General features: G+C 40.2%; 3 protein-coding genes across 4 annotated transcripts in view; 1 reads left to right on the top strand and 2 right to left on the bottom strand.

Annotated features, from left to right (window-relative positions):
* The window catches only part of aldh3b4 (aldehyde dehydrogenase 3 family, member B4), a 14,705-nt gene extending 13,245 nt beyond the window's left edge, over positions 1–1,460 (bottom strand). The window contains 3 exon segments of the mRNA XM_020594610.1: positions 17–190; positions 1,200–1,265; positions 1,365–1,460. Of these exon segments, the coding sequence (XP_020450266.1) occupies positions 17–190; positions 1,200–1,265; positions 1,365–1,460 (336 nt within the window).
* Positions 1,461–1,676: 216 nt separating this feature from the next.
* Positions 1,677–11,072, bottom strand: ube3b (ubiquitin protein ligase E3B). Of its 2 annotated transcripts, none has more exons than XM_020594309.1 (28): positions 10,862–11,072; positions 10,536–10,674; positions 10,185–10,353; positions 9,922–10,039; positions 9,667–9,726; positions 9,473–9,577; positions 9,278–9,374; positions 9,090–9,175; positions 8,871–8,953; positions 8,613–8,718; positions 8,410–8,530; positions 8,132–8,309; positions 7,374–7,540; positions 7,081–7,248; positions 6,790–6,961; positions 6,592–6,710; positions 6,374–6,488; positions 6,144–6,243; positions 5,940–6,059; positions 5,681–5,857; positions 5,484–5,594; positions 5,240–5,377; positions 5,053–5,118; positions 4,905–4,963; positions 4,582–4,764; positions 4,224–4,335; positions 4,025–4,117; positions 1,677–3,916 (listed from the first exon to the last, which is right to left on the bottom strand). In XM_020594309.1, exons 3-28 carry the CDS (start codon positions 10,343–10,345, stop codon positions 3,725–3,727), a joined length of 3,207 nt encoding a protein of 1,068 aa, XP_020449965.1. In that variant the 5' UTR covers positions 10,346–10,353; positions 10,536–10,674; positions 10,862–11,072; the 3' UTR covers positions 1,677–3,724. The 2 variants fall into 2 exon arrangements, with proteins under 2 accessions (XP_020449965.1, XP_020449964.1); XM_020594308.1 differs by having other exon boundaries at positions 10,536–10,617.
* A 61-nt stretch (positions 11,073–11,133) lies between these two features.
* On the top strand, positions 11,134–14,882 carry kctd10 (potassium channel tetramerization domain containing 10). The gene is made up of 7 exons (XM_020594316.1): positions 11,134–11,416; positions 12,041–12,254; positions 12,356–12,525; positions 12,960–13,046; positions 13,156–13,208; positions 13,324–13,519; positions 13,638–14,882. The coding sequence occupies exons 1-7, from the start codon at positions 11,414–11,416 to the stop codon at positions 13,854–13,856; spliced, it is 942 nt and encodes a 313-aa protein (XP_020449972.1). The 5' UTR covers positions 11,134–11,413; the 3' UTR covers positions 13,857–14,882.
* Positions 14,883–14,902: the final 20 nt, after the last annotated feature.

The following is a 14,902-nucleotide window of genomic DNA, read 5'->3' as shown; positions in this document are numbered from 1 at the left end:
CCTCCCCTCCCTGGACACTCTGGTAGATGGATGCTATGTCAGCATTGGTTCTGATCTGGTTGGTGAAGTCGGCCATGCTGGGCCTCCGCTCCACCTCGGGCACAGCCAGCAGGGGGGCGATAGCACGCATGGCCGAGCGTCTCAACTGTTCCTGCTTCTCAAACTCCTGCTTCACAGAACCGGCCTTCACCTAGAGGTGACAGGGTGGGGGCTCATTTCAGTGCAGTGGGAATTATCATCACACACTTAGTATTGAGGAGTACAGTCTGACTGTGTGTATTATACATTTTACAAGAAAAACTATATTATACTCCATTCTGACCATCATTCCTGTCAGTTATGGTGACATTTTATTTGCTGTGTGTCTTGTTTGATGGATGCCACGCAGCAGCTCTAAGCTCAAGTCCACGGGGCGTTGTGATAGATCAGACAGGTCCAAGTGACCCTTCTTAGGAAGCCCCAACCACCTGAGCTCTGTGTAGCACATATGCAGTTTTTGATGTCAGGAGATCTTTCACACAAACTTGATTTCAGACAGCAGGAGGTAAAAGCAGGTTGATTTATAGCTGAAATGGTCAGAAAGTAGCAGATGTTAACATTAAATAAGGAGCAAAAAAACTCTGCTATGATAAAATCTGCGATACTGGATTTGAACTGCATTTGCTGCCAGCACTGAACTTGGCTTTTTCAAACATTACCTGTAAGTACACCCTCCTCCTTGGTGTGTACTATAACCTAAGAGGTCACTGTTTCAAGCTAATCTGTCCCTTACCAGTCTGCTTTTGGGCTTTCAACTGAACCGTCGCTCTCTGAGGGAGGGATTTAGGGAGCAGTCAATAATCTAAACTGATTTTCCAGGTGAAAATATCCATTACACTGGTCAACTGAATTGTAAAACTGTATGCACACACACAATTGTGATAAGTAGAGTATGTCACAGTTTACCCCGGAAGTAACTCTACAAAATCTGAAAATCTTGTATTATAAGCTGTAGTTCACATTTCTTTTATCTTCAACATGAGGACCGTCTACAGGACAACTAAACCTTGCCTAAGGAGCCATGTTTGAGAAGCCCTGTGACTAATGTAAAGCTGGGTCCACTGCCATAACTCAGCATTTACCTATAACAGTCATAGTAAGAATATAAGTGAATGATATTTAAGACTGCGTTCTGAAACCGGTGCTTTAAGTGGCTCCACCAGTCTCTGCAGAATGGCAGCAGGACACAGAGACACCAGTCTGGCCAGCATCAGGAACATCAGCATCTACAGAAATATACACCCACAAACACACAGTTAAGAAGAAGCGGGAGAGCAGCGAGATGTTTGTGTTTGTCAGTGCTGCTGCACGCGTCTTCCACCCACGCTGATGTCATAGTGGTCCTTGAGTCCTTCCTCTATGTTATCCAGGAACTGCAGGATGTCCAGCCCTTCCAGGCAGTTGTCCAGCAGGGTGTACATACACTCGAACGCCGCTTTACGCCGTTTTAGAGCAACAACATGCGTCGTTTCAGGAGCGCAAAGTCCTTCCAGACTCAGCAGGTGTTTGCAATGCACTCATTAAAAATGAAGAGTTAAGACATTGTTAGTTTGTACTGTGAGGAGAAAAAACACATTATGAGTAAAAGTAAAGTAAATTGTTAAAGGTTAAGGTAAAATTTTTATATTATACTGGTATACATGATTTAACATTACAGGAAAATTATCTTACAGATGGACAAATGTTACATTTTTTTTACAACACACTCCATAACTGTAGTGCAGTCTGTCCCAAAGACACTTTTAAAAAGAGATGGAAACCTTTGCAGGTTGGCTGGGAAAATTTCCGTGAAAGTGTGTATTTATTTATTTGTAGTAAAAGCATCGATAGCCAACACCAGCAGTCCACATTGAAAGTCTAGCCTACATTGACATCATTTTAAACAGATGAGAGACCTCATCAAGACGAGACGGATAAGTTTGTGAGGTATCTTTCATCTCTTTTAAAAACTAACACTCACCCAGTGTAGTGTGTGTCAAGTCAATCCATTCGCAGTGTTTTCACTTTTTGCTTGAACAGCTTAAAAGGAGGAGAGCTGACATGAGATCCTCCATTTTTTGTTTTCACACTAGTTATTAGTCATTTTAATAGTTAGAAACATGGCAACAATTACCAATATGTTCTAGAGATGTATTAGTTATTAACAAAAGTATCTATTCTCATTCATTACAGAAAACATTTCTTCTTTTTTTTGCATAAGAACTTGGTAAATAGTTGATATTTTCTTTATAACCCATTCTTCAATAGTTGCACTCCTTTTTCTGGTAAATGATTAAAAAGTCTCTTCCATAACTTTATGATGCAGTTGAACCCTGTGTGAAGTAATATTTAGGCTTATAAGGTAGCATTCACTCTCATGTCCGTTTCCCCAACAGCCACAAACAGCAGAAAATGTGTGCAGCATTTCCATCCAAGGGAACATCAAATGAAGCAGTCAGAAACCAGTCCATGACATCATGTTGAGAGGCATTTAAACCTCAACTTCTTTTCCACATGGCTTAAAAAGTCCACAGAGATCAGAGAGCACTGTAGTAAAAACCCTCCTCGGCTGTTGCTATTGTAGTGGTAGAACAGTGGTTGAGATTCGGCGCTGTTCTGTTAGTATGCGCAGAGAAATGGTCTAGGTTTGTAGCCCCCGTTTCTATGGCTTGCTTCCAATATATGGTTTCTGGTTACAGTTGAAATACAGTCAGACGTGATAGTGAGGGGAGTGGCGATACATGAGGCACTCAGCATTATTCAAAGGTCAGTAGTGAGAAATCTTCAGCTTTAAATACAAAGACTAACATCACTGATTGACTTCACTCGTCTATTTGTTTGTGGAGGACTAGAACAGATGTGTGACATGAACACAGCAGCCGTAGCTGCTCTATTGGGCAGATCCAAATAGTGACAAAACATTTCCAGTTCTTTCTCCTCAAGGGTAAAAGATGCTACAGCAAGGATATCTTTTCTAAATCACACAAAAGCAGACCCAGAACATACAAATCACAGGGCCAACGCTTCTCTCAGATGACTCCAGTGTCTTTTAGCAAGGAGAAATGGAATGAGGTCAACATCTTGAAATGGGACATAATGTATTTAACACAGTGTCAGTTATGAACCTCCTTCATGGAGGTTGAATGCAAGACATTGATTTGTCTTCCATTAATGAAAGATCCATCCTTTTCAGCAAACATTTTAACTATAAGCTAAAAGTTGCTTTGATAATGGAGTCCAAGCTTGTAAATATATTAAATGCATTGCTTGGTTTCACTCCAGTAAATTGACCACATCTAATGGCTTGCTTTGCATCTGTATTGCTTCCCTGTTTGCTTAAAATGGGAGCATTCAATCCAAGAATGATTCTGGTAAGCCTGAGAAACAAATCTAGCCGCTGCATATCCATATTTCATCAAGTTAAATACATGGCATATTGAATTTGTGGAGTGGCAGCTGGAGATGCTTAAAATTGGATTGTGCTGCAGAAACAGCATCCCCTTTGATGTGAGGGAGTGAGTTGAGCAGAGCTCATGCAGTTTTAAAAAGAGACAAAAGGAGCGTTTGTGGATCCTTCATGATTCACCTTTTGTTTAGGCGACGCCCCTTTGATGTGACAGGCTCCAGTCCAGGTGAACTGAGCCTCTTGCTTGGTTCAGGCTGCTTACCACAGTATTCCTGTGCAGACTGTCATGATGCAACCAATTTAGGAGAGCTCAAAGCCCGTGTTCATACTGATAGCATAGCGCAGCTTGTCACGCAGGATGCTCTTCTTGCTGTAGTTGGGCAGCTTGAGCAGGTTGAAGCACGTTGATGAAGTGGGAAGCCGACCACCAGGCTCCTTCTTGCGGATAGTGAAAAAGCCCCTGAGGACACTGCCGAGGGTATCTCCAGTGTCCTAGACACAGGAAGTGCTCTATTAGTACAAATGTAACACATGGATGCCAACCACAACAAAAACATAACACCTTTAGAGCAGCATCAGTTTCCTCCTTTGAATTTTTACCTGATCATCTGAAACTTCGACACAACGGATGGAGAAAGGTGGTTTGAGGTAAGCAAAACCTAGAAGAGGTGGCCTTGAGCAGCTGGTAACAAACTGTACAAACACATGTAAAAGAATAAGCGACATTGGTTAAAGTGCTTTGTGTTGGAAAGTTACAGACTCAAAAACTTTTGGCTGTGGCAAACAGAGTACAGCTTACTTTAAGGAACATAGCCCTCTCTTCAGCACTGAAGTCACTGGACAGGATGTCCCACAGCCAGATGATGACACGATGGCTGCTGTGAAAACCTCCATAGTACACTGTGTGTTTCCTGTGAAAAAGTGGAAAACAACAATGATGAGCAGCTTCATTTGTAAACATAAAGCACAAAAAAGGAAACATCTGCTGCAACTCAAACAAGGTGTTTGGCTTGTCCTACATCGGCTATAGAAACTTTAATTATAATCAGTATAAGTGTTGTGGTGACACAACAAAATGCTCATAAAACCGTGTGGAATCATATCAATCAGACAGTATCCAAATTATAGACTTAAGAGAAGAAAAAAATGGTACACACTTGAGATCATCTAGATCAATTTCAGCATTGTCTCCTGAGACAAGACGCTGAACCTCAGGTGTGGAAAACATGTGCAGCCACTCCGGGTTAATGATGCTGCGGAAGCCTCGGATGAAAGCTGCCGTTTGCTCTTTAATCTGCGTGTGCATCCGGAAGTGAGCCATGAGATGGATGTAGCTAATCCTGTAGGTGATGGTAGAGGTGAAGTCACAGTTAGACTGATTTCTATGGAATACACAACCATCCGCAAAAGGACAACATTTTAAATTTAAAATAGATCACACCCTGTTATTTCTTTTTCAATTGAATATGAATTTACATACTTGTTTTCATTGGTGACAGGCATGGTTTTCCCCCCAGGTATCAACTCGTGACAGACAAGCTGCAACAGCCATAAAAAGTAACATTTATCCTATGAAGTTTATGTATTTAACTGCAATGTGTCATATCGTCCATGTTTTCCATCTTTACCTGCCCCATAACATCCTCATCATAGGATAATGTCAGTCCTAGATCCCCTACATCTCCATCATAGCGCTGAAAAATCAAATGTCTCCTTGATATTAGAAACCAACCAACTACAGTGTGAGCCAGAGATGGAAATGTGGCCAATTAGAGAAAAACACAGTAAACAACTGGCCAAGTGTAAATGTCTTACCTTGATGGAAGTGAGGTTCTTGTAAAACTCAGAGTCCAGAGAGGGAAGCTCATCAATGGAGCTGTAGAAAGTGCTGTGGTGGTGACCCAAGACTTGACTGAGGAAGAAGGAGGCAAAAGGGACGTCCACAACAATGCCCTGAATGGCAGAAGTAATGAAGACACAATCACTGACAAGCACCTAAAATACTGCGTTCGGATTAAGAACAACAAAAATGAGGCATTTCTATGTAGATGAAAGGTACCTCATATATGGCTTTCCCGAGCATCTTCCCCACAAACTCAAACAGCTGCAGGTGGTTCTCGTGGATGTACGATGTGGGTGAAGGATACAGCCTTTCATTTCCACTTGTAGTCTAAGGAAAATAAATATTAAATGACACAAAACAGTATAAACTAAAGTGTGGTGGTTTAAAAATGGAACGGCATTTGACTAAATTACCTTGAACAGGTTGAGTGCAGGATTGAACACTTTCTTAATGATCTCCTCTAGAAACTCTTTGAAGACACCATCCTGATCGATACCAGCCTCATCCACTCCCAGATCATTAACAAACTTCACACGAATGACACCTTTAATAGAATTCACTGGTAACCGACGGAGCTGGTCATACCCATCCTTAGAAGAGAGAGGTAAGGATCAGTTTGAGATGGCCAACATAATCCAAAACTGTCTAAATCTGATTTTTTGACCTCTATACCTCCAACATCCTTGAGCGACGAATGGTAATATGGGTGACATGTGGTGATGCAGAGCTTGTTTCTATCAATCCTAAACTTTCTTTTTCCTTTGTAACAATGTTCCTGAAAAGCAACACCCTCTGAAATGTAGAGAAAAAGCAATTATACAACTGAAAATCCAAATGACTCTCTTTGCCTTAAATGAAAGGATCCTGTTTACTCACGTTTTTATGTGGAATGACATGTGGGATGTACTGCAATAACAGCTGGGCCCTTCTCTTCCCTTTTTCAAGCTCTTGAAACAACAGGCTGGGCTTCAGGTCCCTGAATGCAACAACACAAAGATGTAAATGTGAGCTTTTAAGCTGTACTCACAGAACAATCTATCCTGAAACAGAAGGCTGATGTGTTTAGGAGATCGAAAGCTATTCAGGGTTTCGATGTTGGTATTTACTTGCGTAGCCAGTGGTCATCGAGGGTGAACCTTCGTCTGCAGTCCCGTTCATAAAGTACCATCAGCCAGCCATGAACACTGTGGAACAACTCCAGCTTCTCCCCCTTAGCATTTTCTGTGCAAAACAAATAAAATAGCTTTTTCAGTAAAAATATACATTAACTTAGCTTCGCTTCCATCATCATTACTTTCAAGTTTCAGTGAGATTAAACACTCACCTAAGATGCCATCCCATATCATCTTGTACACAAATGTGTTCAGAAATGATGAGATAGTGATGAGTTCCTCAATCTTGAAAGATGTTTGCTCTTCATAGACTTCAATGTCATCCAGAATTCTGTAACACGGACAACAGTGTCATTAAAGGTTGCTCCTACACTGGACATCTTATGCAAAATATGGTAAAAGACAGTTACGTGATGAGGTGCCGTGAGCAGTCACAGAAGAGCATGAGCATAGACAGGAGCTGCTTGGACTCTTCGGTGTCATTGTTCAGACACTCCATGAAGAGTTTGAGGCCTCCCTGAGGACCAAGCTCACATATAAAAGCCCAAAGCTTAGGCAAGAGGTCATCAAGATGTGTCAGACCTGCATGAAGAACAAAGAATGTACAGAGACATACTCAGTGATTACGTGAATACATTTGCAGAATTTCCAAAATAATGTACATTTGTGTAATATAAAAAATGCAAGATTCTGGTACTGACCAGTGAGTATCTGGAGGCGTATTTGTGTCAGTGTAGACAGAGCAGTCTGGTACAGTACACAGATGCTGCACACCTTCTGAACTTCAGCTGAATCAACCCGCTTCCCTCCCACTGGTTTCAGGATGTTTCTTACAGAAGCTGACTTCTGAAATGCTCGCTTGAAGAGATCTTTCCAAACACAGACACAAGACACCACAAATAAAAGGAACCTTGAACAAACTTCAAACCTTTTTTAAACTCAACAGATTGTACTTGTAGTATTTTAAAATATTAGGTTTGTTCCTATAACTCACTTTTAACTGGCAGATTGTTTTGTGATGTGCTAGGCTGTGGAGGTGGGGGAGTGGGTTCTTGACTCTCCAGCTTTTTAGAAAGGACATCACTGAAGAGTGTTCGAATGACAGAAACACTCCACAGGTACTGAAGCTGTTTAGTGACCAATGGCATCGACTCGTTCAGACTACAGAAGATGATAGACAGAAGAGACAGAAGGGGAGACCAAGTCAGGTATATCTGGCATTATTTTAATAAAGGGAAAATGAGCTCTTCTTTGAGAACCATCAGGCAGTCTGATGAAGTGTGTTAACTTGGTAAGTTTTTTTAATTTAATAACCAGAGGTTATTCCATTGAGGTTAGAAACCTCTTTTACAAGGGAGCCCTGGCCAAGACAACAGTATCACAAGTTTCAGACAAAAACAAACACATACAACACTAAAACAGACAACAATGTATAACATCAATGAAAGCTAAGAACAGAGGAGATTATAGAACAGTGTCAGTACCAGGAATTAAAAAGAGCTAAGAAGACTTGGTTGTTTATGACCAATTCACAAACTGGCAATGTGACCGTGTCATGTCCTGCCTTCTGCACACTCTACGCATAAACCAAACAGAGTATTTCCAGTATGTGAGAGCATGTCTGACATGTACTATCTCCTGTTTGATACATTTGTGAAAGGGCGACACTGGACAAAGTCCAGGCCTAAATTCATGGACATAGTCATGTCATGTCATGTTGATGTGTGAAAACGACTTATGTCTTTTACTGACCCATAGTCTACGGTTTGTGAGAACCAGCCCAGAACGGGGTGCCAGTGGGTAAGGTTGGACTTCTTTTGGGATACATATCTCTGGCAGTAGGACAGAATGTCAGTCAGGTCCTTCACAAAATGGCTGGCCTCCTCTTCAAGGACTTTCTCATTGAGGTAACCCAAGTGAATCAGGTTGCCTATCAAATATGAGAAAAAATTCACTTTAAAGGGTAAAATTAACTCTCCACAGGACACACAGTGATTCTTTCATCCGTATACTGTACAACTATGCTATACCAAGTAAGCAGAGTGTGTGACTTCCCTCGAGACACACACAGATGTCCGAACACTGTTCTTCCCGACTGAGAAACAAAATGAACTTCCGCAGGAGATCATGAGTCTGGATGGATGCAGTACACTGTTGAGGTAGAGCAGATATTGAAACCTACTCTCCAACAGTTCACATTATTATACCACGTTATATATGCTGGGGCATTTACCTCTGGAGTAAGCACACTGAGGTGGGATACAACAGCTGGAACTGACATGATGTGAATGAGGAATGATCTTAGCAGGTTATCGGAGAAGTGTGCAGCAATAACTGGCCTAAAAAAAATTGATTTAGTTAAAAGGACATCATGCAAATAAATCCTCAAAACACAAAGTAAACTGAATATAACATGTCTCTTCCAGTTCATGTATTGAAGTGTTTTTTTTTTTTCCTAATAGGAGTCAGATCCATCAAATCACCAGCTCACCTTAATGACAAAGTGAAGATGGCTGTAAGAGTGCCTTTGGAGAGAGATGGTTTAGAGCGAGCCAAGCCATTGGTCAGCAAGATCTAAACAAGTTGTGTTTGAATTACATACAACATGCATTATTAATAAAATATCTGCTACTGAAAAATAAAACAGGTGTCACACTACTTCATTAAATCTCTTGAAAGAGTTGAAAAAGTATGGCTTGCAATACTGAACCTGCAGTACTGAATAGAATCCCTTTTGATTGAGGTGGCCCATGATATTTTCACAAATCTTTGTCAAAGCCGGTTTAAGAGCATCTCCTAAAATAGAGGGGAGGATATGATGTTTTTCTTTGCAGAATGCATGTCCTGCAATAACAGCACATGTTTTTATTAACAACCTCAGCTTGACTTGAGACTTACCTTTCCCTTTGACTATCCGCCAGGTTGAAGTGTCTGTGAAAGTCACCAGCATGGTAAGGTACAGTGTTACCAATTTATTGTCTTGAAGTATGTCAGGCTGCAAATCACAAAACACATACAATACTGACACTCTGTATCATTTCTATCATGAGATCAATAGCAAAATATGTTTTCCTGTTTCAAATCAATGTTAACCTTTAAATTCTTCAGCAGCTGACAGCAGGTCCACAGCACATCTTTTATTTGTTTGAGCCAGGGAATGGTGAGGTCTTTGGAGAGAGCCAAGGACACATACCAGACCTGAGAGGTGAATGTGAAAACAGTCACTGAGACAAAATTTACATACAAGAATGGGTCAAATGTGGAGGGTAAAATGCAAGCACACTCACTTTAGGTTCATTTTCCACCTCCATGCTGGCAAGAATAGCACGACACAGCTTCTCAAACCTCTGTGTAATGTACAGATTAAAACTGTTCAAGTCAAACAGCCCAAGACAATTATCTAAGTTTCCCCAATGTAGTCTCCCCACAACAGGTGAGGATTAACAAGAAAAACTTTTTTCTAAAACTAAATTAACTTGTATTAGTTGTGTACCTATCATTGTCAGTAATGTGTTATCCAAATCAGCAAACTGGTAACTCACCATTTTATCCTCTTGGCAATATATGAACAGTAATTTTCGAGCAATTTTGAAAATTGAAAGTGCATTTCTTTTTGACGTCCCAGTTTCAGAGGCTTTAAAATAGTCATCAACCTCTTTCCTGGGGAGGCACAGAAACAAGTTTCAGGATAATATTTAAAACTGCTATTCATTTACTTACTATGTTCTGGGCAAACATACTGAATTCAAAACCCTTAAAATCACAAGGGGCTAGTAAATCTGCAATAAATAAATTTGGAGATCACCTTATTTCCTTCTGAAGTCTGCAGCGACAGAGAAATTTCCTGACCAGGGCCTGGATATGAATTGCTGCTCTCTCCTTCTCCTTCAGTCCTTTCCTCTCCTCTCTGGCCTGCCTGGCTTTGTCCAGGAACTCAGACTTGGAGCTTTGAGGTACACCAAACATTGTACGCCCTAGAAAATAATCCACAGGGCTGCTGTACTACAAAACTACAAAATCTGTATACTTGCACCGATAACATTTTTACAGTGAAGTCAGAGCAAGTATGTGCGCTTTGTCTGTGTCTGTGTTAATATAGCATCCTAACTACTTCCAATCATTACACTGTTTTGAGTTAACATTATAGTAAAAGTACCTGCGATGGTCCTCAGTTGAAGTTTTCTTTTTCTGGCCTTTAGGCTCTCCTGGCGTTATACCTCCTCAGTCATTTGGTTGTCCTTGAGGTGCAAACAGGAGTAGAGCCAAATGAAAACATGAAGACTAACTTGCCATCTCTAGAGCAAAGGGCGATACAGTAGAGATGGAGCAGGGACAGTTAGCTCACAGGGCTAATTCACTACTCATCTGTTTGATACTGCCTCAGGGAGAATCTTTTCATATTAATTTAATAATATTTGTCATATTTGCAAGATTATGTCTGATCCTATATCAATGACAGTCTCATAAACACAGAGAACATACCATTTCTAAATGTAAACAATGAGAGAAGATCCGTATAACGTTACTGACTGCAGCCATTAATCCCTTGTGTCGCATAAAAGGATTCCGGGTAGTGTTTGCGTTTATGTTTAGATCGCTATTTGAGAGCATTTATCGACAGAAGCTCTAAAATATTCCAAAATATATTTCTTCGTGTTGTAAAAGCAACTTTGTATTTCTAGTAGAGAATAAAGCTTTCTTCTAGTGGGTGGGTGGGGGACTATTATTACTGTTACTCCTTCAACAGCGGAAATGTGCAGGCTAAGGCGAAAGCATTTTCTTTAATATGTTAGCATAATTAAAAGTAGTAGGGTAGAGGGTATTTGTGGTGTGCTGCATTGTTATTTGTGTCTCATTTCACTTAATGTCTAAAACTCGGTAGCCTATAGCAAAATTATGCGAACTGTCTTTTTAAACAGGGGACTGGAACGTTGACGTCATTTTATAGTATCTGCGCACCGCTGGACCGGAAGGAAATGGGTGTTAGCTGATTGACGCTAGCAAGCTACAATTACGAAGTCAGCTGCGGTTTCTATGGTAAATATAACTACTTGTGTTTTTATTATAAACTAAGTGGTAACATACTGCTAACGTTATGCAGAGAAAGTGTTTCATTAGCCAGTGTCGTGATATGTTGATCTTTTGTCAGATTTGTAAACATACAGGTAACTTTAATGCTAACTAGCTGCCTATCTCAGTAGCTGCACTTAACGTTATTGGTCAAAATGTAATTACCACATATTGGGCTGAGATATAATATCGAGTTCTACTTTATTTTCTAATGTTGGATAAAAAGACGTGCACACTCGTACAAACTTAATAAAGATTGTTAGCGTTTGGAGAAAGGCCAGAAATCTCGTAGCAAGTCTGTCGTAAGATCTGAATGGCCACTGCCATATAGAGCTTTTTATAGCTTTATAAATGCAACATAAACAGAAATACTAGTGTAGCACAATAGTTAGTGGAGTCAGAAATATCGAGAAATTGACAAACTGTTGGATTTGGACGAAAAATATAGAACCACACCAGTCTTAACCTTTTAAAATGAGCTATCTGCATTAATATTGACCCATGTCGTAAACACCCAACGTTATTTTTCCACGTAGCGTTAGTTCCCTAAACCAAGTTAATCCCTTTATGATTTATAATATTCTGTTTCAGGAAGAGATGTCAGGAGAGAGTGTGGTGAGCTCGGCAGTGCCAGCGGCTACAACCCGGACTACATCCTTCAAGGGCTCCAGCCCCAGCTCTAAATATGTGAAGTTAAATGTGGGTGGGGCACTGTACTACACTACAATGCAGACACTAACAAAACAGGACACGATGCTCAAAGCCATGTTCAGTGGCAGGATGGAGGTCCTCACAGACAGCGAAGGTAAGCTATTGATTCAAATCTTTAAATGTATACAGTGTTTGTCATCTTTTCACTGGACATGACCTATTACTAACTGATGTTTCATCTTGTCATATCCATAGGATGGATCTTGATTGATCGCTGTGGGAAGCATTTTGGAACAATTCTTAACTATCTTAGAGATGGGGCAGTGCCGCTTCCAGACAGCCGACGGGAAACTGAGGAACTGCTTGCTGAGGCCAAGTATTATCTTGTCCAGGGCCTCGCTGATGAATGTACAGCTGCCTTGCAGGTAAGTCATTAAAGCAGGGAAATGCAGTAATACTTCATCCAGCATCATATTGTCGGAATTTTTGTTAACTCCACAGAACTATTACTAAGTCATATTTCTTTACAATTATTTCTCCTCTTAAAAATGAGTTTTAAATAAGTTTTAATGTAAGTTATTTTCAAATGTAGGTGCTGTTTTTTATATACTTATTTATCTATTCTTCTGTTATGAGGGATATAAAATCTGTGACAGGATAATTTTAAACAAATCTGCCTAAAGTCTTGGTAGTTTTGATGACAGTTGGTAACTAAAACATTGAGCCTTATTTAATGTGGAGCTGGTGTTGCCTTCATATTTGCCACTCTGTTCCAAAAGGTGGTGTCCTTCCTTGTATTATTTACTGTATGTTGCAGTTTTGCAGGTGCAACTTATTTAATGGATTTATTTCCCACTAGAACAAAGAAACTTATGAACCCCTTTGTAAAGTGCCTCTGATGACATCATCTAAGGAAGAGCAGAAGCTTATTGCAACCTCAAATAAGGTATTTTATTATGTTTTTTTATATATAAAATCAGCTAAATGTCTAGTGCAATATCCAGAAAAATTTGTTTAAAATTTCTTTATAAAAACCAACTTCTTTGTCTTCACAGCCTACTGTCAAACTGCTTTATAACAGAAGCAACAACAAATATTCATATACCAGGTGAGTCCTCTTTGACTCGTATTCAGAGTGAGCAGGTCTAATTAAAGAAAGAATATAAACTGCCACCAAACTCTTAATAAATAACCATTCTGTAACCCTTTTCTTTTTCTCCCAGCAATTCTGATGACAACATGCTGAAAAATATCGAGCTCTTTGACAAGCTGTCATTGCGGTTCAACGGTCGAGTACTCTTCATCAAAGATGTGATTGGAGATGAAATCTGTTGTTGGTCATTTTATGGCCAGGGGCGTAAGATTGCCGAAGTGTGCTGCACCTCCATTGTTTACGCCACAGAAAAGAAGCAGACAAAGGTAATTATGTGTTTGTAATATTCTGACTGAAAGAGTTCTTTGTTCTGTCGTGAGTGTAGAGCTACAGTACAGTGTCATTTAATTATCTCTCTTGTGTAACATTCCACTTCTGTCCTAGGTTGAGTTCCCTGAGGCACGAATCTATGAAGAGACCCTCAACATCCTCCTGTACGAGTCCCACGATGGAAGAGGTCCAGACAATGCCCTGCTGGAGGCCACAGGGGGTGCTGCAGGACGATCTAATTATCTGGATGAGGATGACGAGCGAGAACGAATTGAACGAGTTCGTAGGATTCATGTCAAACGACCTGATGACCGCACACACCACCACCAGTGACCTCCCTTCTGTGGCTCGTCAGCTGGTGTCTCTGACCCTGGACAGTCTTTGCACCATGGTTGTGCCTTACAACAACTAGCACCTCTCTTTCTCCCATTTGTTTTACCAACTTTCTCCAGGAGACTACGATTGTCAAACGACAGTGTGTAGTGAAGAAGTGATTTTGCGTGTTTAACAGGCTGTGATGTTTTGTTCCCTGTTTTAGTCATTATAACTACTATCACTGTTTTCTGTTGGCATGCAGAAGCCCATAGACACATGTTTGCATTCAGCAACGCATGTGACCAGAGATTCACCTGAATGCGTGAATAAAAAGTAAGTGTTGTTGAGATACATCAAATATTTGCTTATTTTAAAAGTTACAACTACATTACATCCAGGAGAGCAAGAATTGTATCATATAAGTTGCTTAAAAATTTACATAATTTTTGCTTCTCCTTATTGTGTTATGACGGGTCCACTGTAAAGTCAGCAGTGGATGAACCGGGTGTTGTTCTACACAGTAAGGCCACATGGTGGCACTGTTTTACAGTTAGAACATGACAAGACTGTGTTGTAGCCTGCAGATAACAGTAATTAAACCTTTTAAATTGTACTAATGTTTGATAGTTAAGATATCACAGGCAGATGCTACATTTCATTGTAGTGCTTCAGCCATATTTAGTTTTAACATTTATGCATTTTCCATTCACTTCATTAAATGATCATTATTTTCAGTGAAGGGAACTTGAGCTGTGACCTGAGGTGTTAGATGTGCTGGGGTCATTAAATGATGGATGCTGAGGTTGAAGTGAATGACTGTAACCATAGATGTTCCTGGCAGGAAGGGAGTCCTGTCTACAAACTTTTAACGGGGAGAGAAATTAGAGCTGTCCTTCATTGCTGCATTCACCAGCAAATGTACTGTTTGCACACAATAGGTTTGAGGTGAAATGACTAACATAACATCATAGTACTTGTAAGTCTCTTGTACAGAAGTGAATGTTTTATATTTATACATTATCACAAATAAATTTCTACAATCACTGTTTTGTTCTGTTCATTTT

This window comes from Monopterus albus, unplaced genomic scaffold (assembly GCF_001952655.1).
Source record: "Monopterus albus unplaced genomic scaffold, M_albus_1.0 scaffold23.1, whole genome shotgun sequence".
NCBI lineage: Eukaryota > Metazoa > Chordata > Actinopteri > Synbranchiformes > Synbranchidae > Monopterus > Monopterus albus.
The sequence above is the reverse complement of the archived record's forward strand: the minus strand, read 5'-3'. Positions and strand labels throughout refer to the sequence as shown.